Source organism: Hyperoodon ampullatus (assembly GCF_949752795.1).
Source record: "Hyperoodon ampullatus genome assembly, chromosome: 14".
In the NCBI taxonomy this organism is placed as follows: Eukaryota; Metazoa; Chordata; class Mammalia; order Artiodactyla; family Ziphiidae; genus Hyperoodon; species Hyperoodon ampullatus.
In genome coordinates this window covers 61,846,800-61,861,459 of record NC_136927.1, presented here as the reverse complement: position 1 = coordinate 61,861,459, position 14,660 = coordinate 61,846,800, and the positions used below count along the sequence as shown (strand labels likewise).

Below are 14,660 nucleotides of genomic sequence, written 5' to 3'. Positions count from 1 at the left end.
CAGAGTCTTAACCATTGGACCGCCAAGGAAGTCTCCACATTCTTTACAGATGCTTGTAGGTGGGCTTTCTAATATTTATAACAATGGATACACTGAAGAACAAAATCAGGGCAGTGTGAGAGGCGTGGGGCAGACAGCACCTGATATTTATGTACCAAAGGGATCCAGGGAGAGGGCTCCAGGTCTTGGCGTGGGGGATATCCTCCTCTGGAGGCCCCTGCCTGTCCTGCACAGGCTGCATCAGACACCCATCTCTGCGCTCGCCCCCATTCCAGCTCGTCCCACAGAGCCATGCACTGTGACCAGACGGCCGGAGGCCAGGGTCTGGGATGGCTGTGCAGGAACACAGTGGACGAATCAAAGGGGAGAAGGAAACCAGGCTGGAGACACAGGGGAGCTTGGAGGAGGAAGAGCTAAGGGAGGGTACGGACCAAAACAGGGACCACGAGGGGATGGGCCACCAGGGTGGGGGCAGACAGGCTCCCCATGGTGGGGTGGTCACTTACATTTTATTGGTGCCTCAAAGGACTTGGCCACTGTCACCATCACATTGGTGCCAAATACCTAGAAGGAGGAGAGAGGAGTCTGGAGGGAGGTGAGGGCTGGGTGGGAAGGAATGGCTGTGCTTGGGCTTCTCAATGTGCTGCTGCCTGGGACGGGCAGGAAAGGGGCAGGGAGCCAGGAAGGGCTCCAGAGCAGATGTGAAGTTGAGATGAGGTGGCCACCGACACTGGCCATGTGGACACTTCACGGGGCTCCTTGTTCTAGGTAGCAACGAGGGGCAATTCCAAGGAGTTGGTAAAGGGCCTCTGATGGCCCCGGCCAGGCATCCTATGTTAGTTCAGGAGTCTGCCCCTCCCAAGAGAGAAAGTCCTCCAGCACCACGTACTTAAGGGGAGAAGAGGCTGCCTGAGGCCACGGAAAGGGTGCCTGAGTCAGGCTGCCCTCGATCCCTCAGCGGGGCCCCTCAGAGTGAGTGTGGCAGGTCTCTTAGCCCAGGGCTGGCACGCGGCCTACGTCCTCACAGTCGGTGCCTTGCTCACCAGCGTCCACTCATCTGCTTTAACCACACCTGCCTCAACGTCCCTGAGCCTCAGCTCGCTTGCCGGAGAGACACAGGATAAGCAATACCCCTGCTGGGGCCACGAGGAAGAGAGGGCGGCTGGAAGGCACTGGGCATAGGGTGCGCTCTCAGCAAGTGAGGACTCTGTTCTCTCATGCACTCCACAGCTGAGGGCACTGCTCTGGGGTCTTACTTCCAGGTCAGGGCAGCTTCCCTCCATCAGACGACCGCAGCCTGGGCCAGAGACAGGAGAGGAGGCGGCGAGGGGGCCCGGTAGCCAGACACCCTTTGCGTCCCTGCCCAACTCACCCAGAAGACATCGTAGACGAAGAGCCCGCCCAGCAGGATGCAGCCGGTGCTGACGTTGTTCAGGTGCAGGAGCTCCACCCCGTTAAGGGAGAAGGCCAGGCCGAAGAGGTTGTTGGCGACCCAGTGCTGGGGAAAGATGAGAGTGAGACCAGCTCTCCTGCCCCCAACCTGCCCCTCAGGTGCTTCCCCCAACACTGCCCCGGGCCCTGGCTACTTACCTTCCTCAGCAGGTACCAGACACCAACGATGCTGCTCAGGGCCAGGCACACCAGGTCCTTGGTGTCAAACTCATAGTTGATGATCTCTGGGCAGAGAGGCCGGGTAAGTCCACTCCCCGGGGCGGGGCTGCCCCTCCCACCTGTCAGCCCCTGGACGGAGGAGGGCATGGCTGTGGGCTCTGTCAGAGATCCACAGGTTGGGGGTGCTCACTGGAGCCCCCCCACCCAGCCCCTCCAATTTCCTAGAGGAGGGAATGGAGGCCCAGAGAGCACCCAGGCCCGACACAGGGTCAGTGGGAGGTGGCTTGTGGTTCTGGATGCACGGGCTCTGCGCTTGTAGCTGGGCGGCCTCAGGGGAGGTAGTTCCCTCTCTGAGCTTCCATTTCCTCATCTGTAAAAAGGGGATCACAGCACCTCCCTGAAAGGACTGCTGTGGGGAGCCAGTGAGACGGCCCTTACACAGCGCTCAGCATGGAGCCTGCACACAGTGGGTGCTCAATCAATGCTGACTGCACTGAGCCCAAGGCTTTCGCAAGGTCCCAGTTCATTCAGGAATCTTTCTACTGTGCCACCAAAGGAATCAAGAAGCTTGCTGGCAGCGCTGTGTCAACAGCACAGGAGGAGGAAGGTTAGGAGAGGGAGGCCTGGAGATGCAGCAGGCGGGAGGTCCCCAGGCTGCTCTGGTGGGGAGCCTGTGGCAGACGTCCTGATCTTAGACCCCTTCTCCACCACCTCCAAGTGTCCTAAGGAAGCCCAGAGAGATGGTGGAGCTTGCCCAGGGTCACAGAGCACAGCATTTCTCTTGATTCCAGGCTGCAGCAGTGCTGGTTGGCCCCAGTTGTTGTTCACTCCTTTGTGCTAACCATACCCTGATGATTTTCACCTGGACACAAGGCCAACTAGCTCTCGGCCACATTTTCTAGCTTCCCTTTAGCTAAATGGGCCCGTGATACAGTTGTCTCTCCTTCCTTCGGGAGGGCCCGTGGAGCAATGGTGCCGCTATTCTGGACCCGCGGGCCCCTGAGTGCGGCAAAGCACAAGACAGGTGAAAAAACTCAACAGTCACTGGCTGGGCACAGATGCCTAGAAATGCACAAAGGAATCCTGCTCTCCAGGGACAAGGCAGAACATGCTAGGCACATTCACAAGTGCGACATTCGCAAGCTCAGACTTTGACACAAGAGAGAAATACCTTCCATCTGGCCAAGCCGCTGATAATCCTGTCACAGCAGCAGAACCCACAACCTAACTAACCCACGTGACCCAGGCTTTCCCCAGTTCCCTGCGGTTTTCATTTTTTCGAAAGCCACGGAATTCCCCTTTCAGATCTTAGGTGGGGAATAATCACACTGAAAACTGACATGATAAAAATAGCCACGAGAGTCAACTGTTTACTGTTTACTGTGTGCCAGGCGGCGTGCTGAATGCTGTCTACTCATCACTTACTTACAGTCCTAACAACATGCCTGTAAGGGAGGTACTAGATTATGATGTTCATTTTACAGATGAAAAAAAACAAAAACAAAAAAACCCCAACCAAACCACTCAAGGCTCAGAGAGGTAACGGTGTGCACTCAGCGGCAGAGCTGGGATGTGATCCCAGAGCCCACCTTTTCCATCACTCGCTGTACCGGGGAGTGCCAGTATTGGAGAGACAAAGGCGGGGGTGGGGGGAGACACCCAAAGCAGGGGCAACTGGGCAGCACTCACCTTCCTTGTTCTCCCCAGAGCCCTGGGTGAAGAGCAGCTGGTACTGTCGATTTGGGAAGTTGGCTGGAAAAAACTTATTCATGAAGGGGCTGGAAGGAAAGACAAAGCAGGTTGGCAAACAGAGCCCCCATGGGCAACAGTCACTGAGGTCCTCCCCAGGCATCTGTTTACAAGCTGTTATCTCCCAACAGCCTCACAGCTGCCCTGAGAGGTAGGTGTTATTGTGCCCATTGTACAGATGTGGAAACAGAGGCCCTCAGAGGGCAAGTGACTGCCCAGGTCACATAGGAAGTCAGTATCTGAGCTGAGACCTGAACGTAGGCCTCTGGACTCCTAGTGCTTCCGTACTGCCTCCTAGTTATCACCCAAGAAACACAAAGCAGCGGCAGACTTTCACATAAAACACAGTTTTTAGGACAGCAATGGATTCCAAAGTCTAGTTTATGTACCATCTGTATCAGAGTCCCTTGTCAAGAATGCATATTCTGGCTCAAGCCTGAGTAGGGCAAGTCCTCATTCTTGAAGGAGACCCACTGAGTCTAGGCAGATGGCAGAGCTGAAATGAGGTGCCAACCAGTAGCCTGGGGTGAGATCTGACTCCTTAGAGGGTGAGCATGCCTGGGCCCCATACTGCTTAGGAGGCTGGAAGGCTAGCAGCAGAGAGGGGCTCATTAACCTCAGATGGTCCTAGATAAACCACTTTCTCCTTGCCGGCTCCCCCCCCAGCCAGAGGCAGCTGACCTGGCCTGGTCCAGAATAAAGCAGAGGATGCGCCAACCATGGCCAGGCCCACAGAGGGAAAGAAGATCTGCAGCCCTCTCTCCTGGGCTGGAGGTAGAGAGGTAGATGGGTGAGGAGGCATGAATTGTTTTTGTTTTTTTTTAAATAAATTTATTTATTTTTGGCTGTGTTGGGTCTTCGTTGCTGCGTGTGGGCTTTTTCTTTAGTTGCGACAAGTGGGGGCTACTCTTTGTTGCGGTGCATGGGCTTCTCATTGCGGTGCCTTCTCTTGTCGCGGAGCACGGGCTCTAGGCGTGCAGGCTTCAGTAGTTGTGGCAAACAGGCTCAGTAGTTGTGGCTCGCGGGCTCTGGAGCACAGGCTCAGTAGTTGTGGCACACGTGCTTAGTTGCTCCGCGGCATGTGGGATCTTCCAGGACCAGGGCTCAAACCCGTGTCCCCTGCATTGGCAGGTGGACTCTTAACCACTGCGCCACCAGGGAAGTCCCATGAATTCTGCTTTTGACTCTAGGAACGGAAAGATAAACCCCTTGTCCCAATTCCTCAGAAGTCTCTGTTTATTCCCAAAGCCATTCAGATGTGTTCAATGTGGCAAATCAAAGCTGCAGCATTCCTTTGCATTTTGAGGCTATTAGAGACTTTCCATTAAAATGTCCATCCAGGGCTTCACTGGTGGCGCAGTGGTTGAGAGTCCGCCTGCCGATGCAGGGGACACGGGTTCATGCCCCTGTCCGGGAAGATCCCACATGCCACGGAGCGGCTGGGCCTGTGAGCCATGGCCACTGAGCCTGTGCGTCTGGAGCCTGTGCTCCGCAACGGGAGAGGCCACAACAGTGAGAGGCCTGCGTACCGCAAAAAAAAAAAAAAAAGTCCATCCAATCACTCTTTCAAAGGTAGCCTGTTAAACTATTTTAAAGTTTTTTAAACCCCATAAAAATCTAGCACATTCCTCTCTCTCTAGCAGTTAGCAGACCCAGAGCCAGCCAGCGTTGACTATAAAGTACACTATTCTGGGGATTTGTTTTAACTATTTCCTTTAATTTTCAGTTTCCCAGAACACTTAGCTATGCTGACATGAGGCATTTCCTTCTAGGTGATCCCGTAAATATTATATAAACTATGCCAACACAGATAAAGCATAAACAGTATAATGTGAATTATTGTTACCTGCACCTCTTACTTCAATAATAAGCATGGTGTCAGCTTTGTAATCCAAATAAAAGGAATTAAATATGGGGGAAAAAAAGAATGCATACTCCTGGACTCCCTTCCAGACCTATTAAGTCAGATGACCTGATGGACACCCCACTCCACGACCTGTTAGGCCTGGGATTTTTACAAACTCATCCGGACTTGATCAGCTAGATGAATCACAGCCCCTTGGGTGGGAGCAACCTCACATTCACTCCTTCTGTGAGGCCTCTGTTGTGCACGATGGGCTTGGCCTCATCTCTGGAAGCATTCTCTCTGATTACTCAGCATGGTCCACTTCCTGGCCAGGCAGGGAGCAGAGACTTTCTTTTCTGGATCACCTTCAGAGCAGGAACAGAAAACCAGGGGCTTCTGCTCAGCCTGGTGCAGCAGCATCGTGGAGTGGACACAAGCTTGGGGGGCCCAGCCCCGAAACGTGTTCTGCCACGTGAGGCCCTGGGCGAGCCACTTTAGTGGCTCAGTCTCCTTGGTTATATGTGGGGATAATACCACCTGACTCAAAGGGTTGCTGTGAAGGTAGGAGAGAAGGTGGGGAGAAGTTTAGCCCAGCACTGGATCCTCAACAGGGGTCATAAAAACTGTGAGTGTCCATCATCGCTGGCACTTGTCCAGAGCCTGAGCTCGAAAGCATTTGGCAACACCAGATCAGACCGACAACAACTGATGGGGTAGGCAAATCCAGAATGGTGCTCCCAGCTGTAGGAAAATGGACCCAGGCCGAGTGGTACCGAGGGCACAGTGGTAAAGGCAGGGAAAAGGGAGCTGTCCAAGACCCTGGGGCTTGGAGGAAGAAAATATGGATTAAGAACCATCTCTGGGCCTCAGTTTCCCCACTTGTCCAACAGCCAATCCCTCCCAGTCTGCAGGGCTGTGGTGTGAATGATGAGAGGGCTTCGTGATTATGTCGAGACATGGTCAACACAAGGATGCAATTGGGAGTGGGTTTCTACAAATGGGCTCTGAGCAGGTGGGAGGCAGCAGCTGGGATGGATGAGACTGGAAGCTACTTTCAGCTCAGTTTGCTGAATCACTTTTAGGGAGTTTGAAGCCAGAGGGTGTGTGCAGAGGCAGAGAGAAGGCCTGAGGCGCTAAGCCCTTCACTCCAGCCTGGCATCTGCCTTAGGAGCTCAACCAGCAGAATGCAGTGGTTAAGAGTATGGACTCTGGAGCCAGGCTTCCTGGGTTCAACACCTGGCCCTGCCACTGAGCTGTGTGACCTTGGCGAAGTTACTTAACTGTTCTGTGCAACTGTTTCCTCATTTGGAACACTATAACAATATCTTTCTCATAGGGATATTAAGAGGATTATATGAATGCTTGGCACCCTGTAAGCTTAACTGCAGCTTCAACTCCAAGTAGGAAGTCTCTAGACTGATGTCTTTGTTATCTCGAGAAAAGAGGGGCTGCTGGGTAACAAATGGTAAGAGTCAAGCAACCTGGCCGGTGTGAGCCTGCCTTGAGGGCAGGAGTCCTGACTTATCGCCTTCACTACACTCATGCCAGGCTTGGGGCCTGGGAGGCAGCTAGTAAATGCTTGCGGAACACCTCTGAATGCGGGCTTTTGTAGCAGGCAGAGACTCCTTCCGGCCCTCGATGGCTCATGCCAAGCCTAAAGGTCACTGCTTCCTGCTGGGAAATCACATCCTGGTGCCCTTCTCCCCTGGGGGTGAAGGCAAGGGTCAGTGAAACAGGTGATGTGGCCTCGCCTCCCTGGGGTGGCAGATTTTGGTCTTACGAACCTTTTCGTCTAAAGGTCATCTGGATGGGATATGAACTCAAGAGGTGATAAAAATAAGCTGTGCTTCCCTTGGAAGGAAGGATATTGGCATGGGCTTGAGTCTTGGTGACCGTACAAGGTGAAGGCAGGCTGTGAGCCCTTGCCTTTCTCCAAAACCTCAAGCTGTGCTATCTTTCCAGGGAGGCTTGAGGCGGCCGGGGGAAGTGGAAGGAATCCCATGAGCATCTCTGCCTGGGCTACCCAGCTCCGGGCTCAGCTTCTACAGCCTCTCAGCAGGCCTCTCCTTTGCCAGTCCTCGGGAGACCACAGGCCCACCAGAGAGGGTGCGCAGGCCCCTGTCTTTTAAGTTCTCTCTCCCCTTCACTTTTGCCAGACCGGAAAGAATACCTGGCCGTGGAGTTAGACAGACGTGGGCTCAAAACTTCACTCTGCTCCTAGCAGCTACGAAGCTCTCTGAGCCTCAGTTTTCCTGTCTTGAATCTTTAGACCTTGTTTGGATCCTGAGGCAGGTCTGACTGAGTTTGTGGATACATATAAACAATTCATCAAAATTCTAACAACACTGTAGACTTCTTTGAGAAAATATCTAAGGAAATTCAATTTGATTGAAGAAAAGTAAATTTAATTCTTAGATCAACTACCTAAATAGCATGATTAAACTATGCCCTTCCCCTTTTCTAGTAAAATTATTTTCATCTGATTCAGTTCTTTTCCATGTACATTTTCCAGTAATGATTTCTTTCATCCCAGCTTTTAGCCCGTATCAATTTTTTTCAGAGGATAGCTCGGACCCTGAATGGTGAGTACCCTTTATGCCCATGGCCACCCATTATTTTCATAAGGTCTAATCTTCCCAGGTCAAACTGTGTGCTCTAAATCTTATCAAGAAAATGATTCTTCTGTTAATTTTTAGTCACTAACAAATTTTACCATGTGCAGTTTTAGTTGCTTTGGTTCTATTTTCTTTGATAATTTCTAACAGTAAAAATTATGAATTGGTTAAAAGACAGACAACTGTTTCTTGGTTAATCCATGGGAAATTTGGGATAATGTTCCTTAGTTACTATTCTAAAAGGGAAAAAAAGGTCTCTGGTGTCAAAATGACACAGGCTCAAAATACCCTGCTCATATTGATTGTAGGATTGTTGAGATAAAGTGAAATAATCAACTCCTCAGCACATGGCCGAACAAAATATACTGGGTTCTTGCACTCTGAGGTGGTGGCTGGGCTGTGGGGAGGACTGGGGTCTCAAGGCTCTTGTAGATGCTGGGGGGTGGGGGGAGATGGGCTAGAATTGGGGGGGGATCCAAACCAGCATGGGAAGTGACTGCTCCCACACCAGTCCCCCAGGAAAGGAGAGGTCTGTCCTTTGAGGAAGGGTGACTGGGTCTGCCACTATCTTGCTGGGTCCCGGTCAGTCAGGCTCTCTGGGTTTCCACCCTAAAAGGCTGGCGGGGCTGGCGGGAGGGGGGGCGCTAGAACAAGGCCTTGTGGGTGAAGGTAGGCGTAGCTGGAGACAACACTGAACTCAGTCCCAGCTGTGTGAATTCGGGCCAGCCGCTCACTCTCAGTGCGCTTGGCACTTGCTCTGGGCAGGTCACAGACGTGCTCACTTGATCCTTCCCACGCCCCTACGAGGAGGTACTCGCAGCATCTCCATTTTATAGGTGAAGAAACTGATGCTAGGAGAGCCTGAGTAACTTGCACAAATAACAGAGCCTTGGTTTTAGGGCCATGTGCCCTTTGAGCCTATGCTCCTGACTTCCAGGGTCCTGCTTAGAGGAACGAGGCCAAACTCCCCCTGGCTCTCCACGCTTCCGTGAGGATCCTGTTCTTTCTCTCTGACTGTTCTGGGAAGATCCCACCTGCACTGTCAATGTGCACAGACCTTCTAGCTCCTGGCCTGGCATCTCCCTCCTACACCCTCTTCCGGGTTTCCTACCCTTCGGAGTTGAGTCCAAGTTGTGTTCCTGCCTTCTGGAAACGTTTCCTGGTCTGCGGACCACCTCTGTGGTTCTCAGCCTGAGGCTGTACCTCCTCAAGAGACCAGATGGAAATAGACTGGGATGCTTCTGTAGTCACAGTGAGGGGGTGTGCTGGGGGCACAACTCCCATTTGGTAAGCAGCCCCACCTGAGGACCAGTGGCTTAGACCCTTCCTCCCCACTGAACTGACAACAACATGTGGCAACCTGAGCAGGGTGGCAGTGAAAAGAGGATGGGCTCTGGGGCCACAGAAACTTAGGTTTGAATCTTGGCTCTGCTGCTTATCAGCTGTGTTGTCCTAGCAAATTTCTTAACCTCTCTGAGCTTCAGTTTCTGGATGTAACAGATAATAATAATAATAATAATAATAATAATAATAATAACAGCGGCTAACACTTATTGAACACACTGAGTGCCAGATACTGTGCTAAAAGCTTTCCACATGACCCATAAGGAAGGTACTATCAGTTTTCTTCATGTTCAGGTGAGGAAATTGAGCCCAGAGAGATTAAGTAAACTGCCCGAAGTCACAGGGCTATTAAGTGGCAGAGTCTGGATTCAAAGTCAGATAGTGAAATTCCAGAGCCTGTGCTCCTAACTTCTCTCGATACTGCCTCGCTCTCTTATGAGCTGAGACCACGTGTGAGAGGCCAGCTTAGTGCGTGTGCAGCAACTATGACACCTCGCAGGTGGCAATGGCATCACTCTTCTCAGTACTGTGACAACTACCGTGACATTACTGTTCACAAATAACTTTCCCAACAACCGTGGTGGGAAATACCCACTGGATATCCTTACCATTCCTTGTAAAGAAACTGTGGCCCAGAGAGGTTATGGTTCTTGTTCTAGGTCACCCACGGTATAACACAGGGGAAAGATTCCCTTCGATTTTACAGCCAGGATTCAAACCTGGCTCTGAATGACGCCAGAGGTCATGTTCTCATCCGAGACCCTGTACTTGCTCTTGAGAAAGCTGCTTCAAATGTCGCAGAGATGCCTTCTGACCTGATGGTGTGGGACAGGGCCAGGATTCCCAGCACGAAGAAATACATGGACAGCAAGAGGTTGATGTACTCCTGGGAGAATATCTGAGGCAGAAATACAAAGAGAAACAGGAAGTCAGGGTTGCCAGTGGCTATGAGGAAACCAGAGTCCACGCTTCTCTTCTGGAGTTGGGGAATGGTGTCAGAAAGACTCTCAAATGGTACTGGGGGCCTTCTAGTTTCTATGGCAACGGGAAAAAGGGAAAGAACTTCAAGCCCTCAGATGCACCTCCCAAAGGAGTCTGTAGGTTTGCGCTTGGTGGCTCCATTATTTGCAGACAGGCAATATTGTGTGCGTGTCGAGGGTCCTGCATGGGGGAGGGAAGTCTGAAGTTCAGAGTCCCAAGAGAGCCGTCTGAACCTCAGAATGCACTCTTCCAAGCTTCCTTCTCTCTGCTCAAAAATCTAGGGAGCCCCCTACAGCGGCCACCCAGTTATGAATCATCTGCACCCTGTTTCATTCTCCAGGCTCTTCTGGACGACCCCTCCCACACTGATTCTGAAGCTCTGATGGCAGGCCCTCACAGCTGCTTCTTGGTCCTGTTATTGTTAGGTGAACACAAGGAATGTTGTCTGTCACAGGGCTAAAGCCAGTGGTCACATGTTGTTAATTCTGGACTTCAGGCAGGCTGTGCCATATGGCTCCATGGTTGCTGCACTGTCATTTTTTTCATAAATTTATTTTTATTTATTTTTGGCTGTGTTGGGTCTTTGTTGCTGAGTGTGGGCTTTCTCTAGTTGTGGCGAGTGGGGGCTACTCTTCATTGCGTTGTGGCGCATGGGCTTCTCACTGTGGTGGCTTCTCTTGTTGCGGAGCACAGGCTCTAGGCATGCGGGCTTCAGTAGTTGTGGCACAGGCTCAGCAGTTGTGGCGCACGGGCTTAGCTGCTCCGTGGCATGTGGGATCTTCCTGGACCAGGGCTCAAACCTGTGTCCCCTGCATTGGCAGGCAGATTCTTAACCACTGCTCCACCAGCGAAGCCCTGCATCATCTTCTAATTTGTTATTGTGAGGCTTTCTAACTGGGAGGGAATAATGTGCTGTGGTGTGGGGTCTGGGGCCACTGGTCACTCTCAAGTAGGGACCTGTTTAAACCTCTGTCTGAGCCCCTCGATCCGCTGCTTAATGCCTCTCAGCAGCTTCCCTCTGCTCCCACGAGCTCAAGGCCCACATCCTCCCCTTGGCCTCCCATGCTCTCACGGTGACCACCACAGGCCTCCTCAGCCGCTCCTTCTCGTTCTCCGTGCTGTGGCCACACTGGCCTTGTTGTGCCACATTCCCACCCACGGGCAGCCCATGTACATGCCTCTCTGCTGCCCAGGACGCTCTCCTCTCCTCACCCAGGCTTCCAAGCAGTTTTCCTTGACGTGACCTCCGTTAATTCAGCTCATGTTTACTGACTGTCTGCTACGTGCAGTGAGTCGTGCTCAACACTGGAACAGGCAGAGAAGTCCCTGCTCTCATGGAGTTCATGTGCCAGTGAGGGAGAATCTCGAGATGAACATGCAATACACTGTCCGGTGGAGATGGGCGCTAAGAAGAAAAGCAAAGCAGGGCAAGGAGGCCGGGGGTGGGGGTGGGGCATCAGCCAGGTGGCCTGGGAAAGCCTCCGACACTGACTTCATTTAGGAGTAGAGCCCTTAACGAAGTAAGGAGCGGCTGTGAGGATATCTGGGGGAAGAGCCTTTGAGGTGGAGGGAAGGGTGAGTGCAAAGGTCCAGAGGTGGGCAGGCGTTCATGTGTGCAGGGGATGGTGAGGGCCTGTGGCCAGGAGCCAAGGTAGGAACTGAGTGTCAGGAGACGAGGCTGGGAAGGTAGGAGGGAGATGGACCGTGAAAAAGGCTTTAGCTTCGTCTGGGTAAGACAGGCCGATACTGCAGGGCTGAGGGCAAGGCTGTGATCTGATCTGACGGCCTGAGAGGATCCTTCTGCTGCTGTGTGGAAGGCAGACTCCACAGGGCAAAAGTCAAGGCCGACAGCCCAGCGAGCGAGCTGCATCCAGTAGGATGGTGCCCTGGGCTGGGGGGCAGGAGGGATGTGATGAGCCGGGGTCGGATCCCCGATCAGCTCTGGACTAGCGAAGTGGGTTGTGCCGAGGGCTGCGCGCTGAGAGGAGGGAGGAACCCTCCTAGGGTTTTCGGCCGAGCAGTGAGGTGGGTGAGGTGTTGCTGTCTGAGACGGGGGCGTAGGCAGGAGCAGATTCTTCCGTGCTCTTCTGGTGCTACAGACCCCGCGTTCACACCACTTTCTAGGACTGTCACTTCGCATTTATCCGTGTGACTGCTTGACTGGTGTCTGTTTCCACCATTTAACAAGAAGCTCCTTGAGGGCAGGGGTGGGCCAGCTGTTTTTCTCACTGCAGTGTCCCCAGCACCCAGCACAGGATCTGGTGTGTGTTTGTAGAATGACCGAAGGGACGAGCACATCAGTGGCTACAGTGTGAATGCTCCTACCCACACAGGCGTGTGGACCGTGTTTACCCGTGAAGCCATGGTGCCCTCTCACACAGTGTTCTTTCAACATGGGCCCTGGGGAGAAATTTCACTCTGGCCACACCTTTGAGCTTCTGGTCGGCTTGACTGTGTGGACTATGAATTGTGCACCAAGTCTCACTTTCTTTGTGCTTTGGCTGCTAGAAAATCAGAGTCACGCCTGTGTCAGAGGCACTTCTGGCAAGAGTACAAGTCTTTAGACTTTAGAGCATGGGGTCTGGGTATGGTCCTCACCCAAAGCTTCACTGTCTTTTCCTATTTTATTTTTTCTCCTTTACCCCAGTTTCTTCCTTTATTATTTTTCTTATGCTGTTGGATTTAATTTTTATAAGCTGCCTCAAAGCAACCAGGTTTAAATGAGGTGGGATAAGGTAAATTTTATGATTTTGAGAAATGCAACAAACTCCAGTGCCCCAACCAGGAAAGGAGGAGGAAAGGGGCACAGCGAGAGCCACTGTTAAGCAAACCACAACCAGCGGTCCGTCTGGAGTCTGGAAGGGATGTGGTGGCCGTGCTATCCAGGCAGCTGCCTTTCAGACATCTCAACAAGGACACTCTGGTGACTTGGGAGAAGGTATGCTGTGTCCTCTGGCACAAGGCAGGCTGGGGCTTACCTGCCTGAAGAGGAGGACAGGCTGAGCAACAGGCGTCCGGGGCCTTAAATAAAAATGTTCACACCCTCTGCTGCCAGAAAGTCCTTTCTGGGGAATCTAGCCTAAGGAGAGAATCCTAAATACTAAAAATGTTAGATGGTCCTGAGGCAAAGGCCTGGGTGTATATACCTAGCACTTAGCACAGCAGAGACTTGAGAAATACCTGCCAAAAGCCAGGTCGGAGGCAATGAGTTAGATGTGTACAGAGCCACAGAGAGATCTCAAGAGCATAGGGCAGAGGAAGAGGAACACAGTTCTACTTACGGAAACTAGACTCTCACTAAATACACACAGATACATTAACACCATATATTTTATAAAAAGACACACATCCAAGGACACAAATCAAACGCATTAGGGCAGGTGCCTCTGGTGAAGGGAAATGAAGGTGGCAAATGTGATGGGCATCAGGGTGAAGGTGGTGAAGGAAACAAGGAGGGGGGCCTGGCATGGGCCGATGCCAGTGTGCTGTGAACCAAAGCATGTGATAAATTCACCTCTCCTCCCGAGGTCCAGGAAAAAAAAAAAATCAGTGAATACCTAACGTTATTTGATGCACTCTTACTTTTAAGAGTAAAAATCAGAACAATATTTTCTGTTTAAAGTGAGGGGGATGCTATAAGTCAGTCGTGGTGTATCTGCTTGTGGGGATATTCTGAAATCATTAAGAAGAGCAGTTCTGATCCAATAATGAGGGAGTGATGGAACAGGAAGCAGGCATTAAAAATTATGTTTCTGACTCACTCACAGACTGGTAAAAATAAAGAATTCTGATGCGAGTCAGTCTAGGTGGGAGTACAGTGAAGCCAGCACACTTGTAACTGTTGGAGGGAATGTAAATTGGTACAATCAGAGGGATTTGGCACCAACTATTCCAGATGCTGTTTGATCTGGTAATGCTACTGCAGATATACTTGCCAAGATACTTACATGAGGATGCTCATGGCAGCAGTGCTGGGACATCCCACCACTGAATGCCCCTCAGGGGCACATCCACGAAACACAACCACAAGCAGCTGTTACAAAAAATGAGGTAGCGCTGACTGTGTTGATATAAAAATATCTCCCTGGTAAGAACCATATGTTCGATACATATATTTGTTTTAAAATTTTTACATAAATGTAGATCTATGCATAATAGAACGAGTCACAAGAAACTACGTTGGGGAGAGGATTATGGCTCATTTGCACCTTCCCTTAGATTGAAAAAAATTTTCTTAAACTATGTACATGTATTTTTAAAATGTGAATTAAAAGTTATCCTTGAGGAGGGATTTCCCTGGTGGTCCAGTGGTTAGGACTCTGAGCTTCCACTGCAAGGGGCACAGGTTCGATCCCTGGTCGGGGAACTCAGATCCCATGTGCCGAGCAGCATGGCCGGGGGGAAAAAAAAAAGTTATCCTTGAGGAATTTTCAGTGACCAGGAAAAAAGTGCTTGTAATGTATTATTTTAAAAAATTAGTTATAAAATGATTATAATTAGGTTAAAAATATGAT

The 14,660-nt window shown here is 51.4% G+C and overlaps 1 protein-coding gene across 2 annotated transcripts in view; it reads right to left on the bottom strand.

Annotated features, from left to right (window-relative positions):
- HM13 (histocompatibility minor 13) overlaps nucleotides 1-14,660 on the bottom strand; it is a gene marked incomplete at its 5' end in the record, with an annotated part of 41,454 nt that overhangs the window by 18,680 nt on the left and 8,114 nt on the right. For both annotated transcript variants that reach the window (XM_079719551.1, XM_079719552.1), the window contains 5 exons: nucleotides 507-564; nucleotides 1,373-1,498; nucleotides 1,591-1,676; nucleotides 3,301-3,389; nucleotides 9,981-10,063. In XM_079719551.1, the coding sequence (XP_079575677.1) occupies nucleotides 507-564; nucleotides 1,373-1,498; nucleotides 1,591-1,676; nucleotides 3,301-3,389; nucleotides 9,981-10,063 (442 nt within the window). The remainder of the gene's footprint in view (nucleotides 1-506; nucleotides 565-1,372; nucleotides 1,499-1,590; nucleotides 1,677-3,300; nucleotides 3,390-9,980; nucleotides 10,064-14,660) is intronic.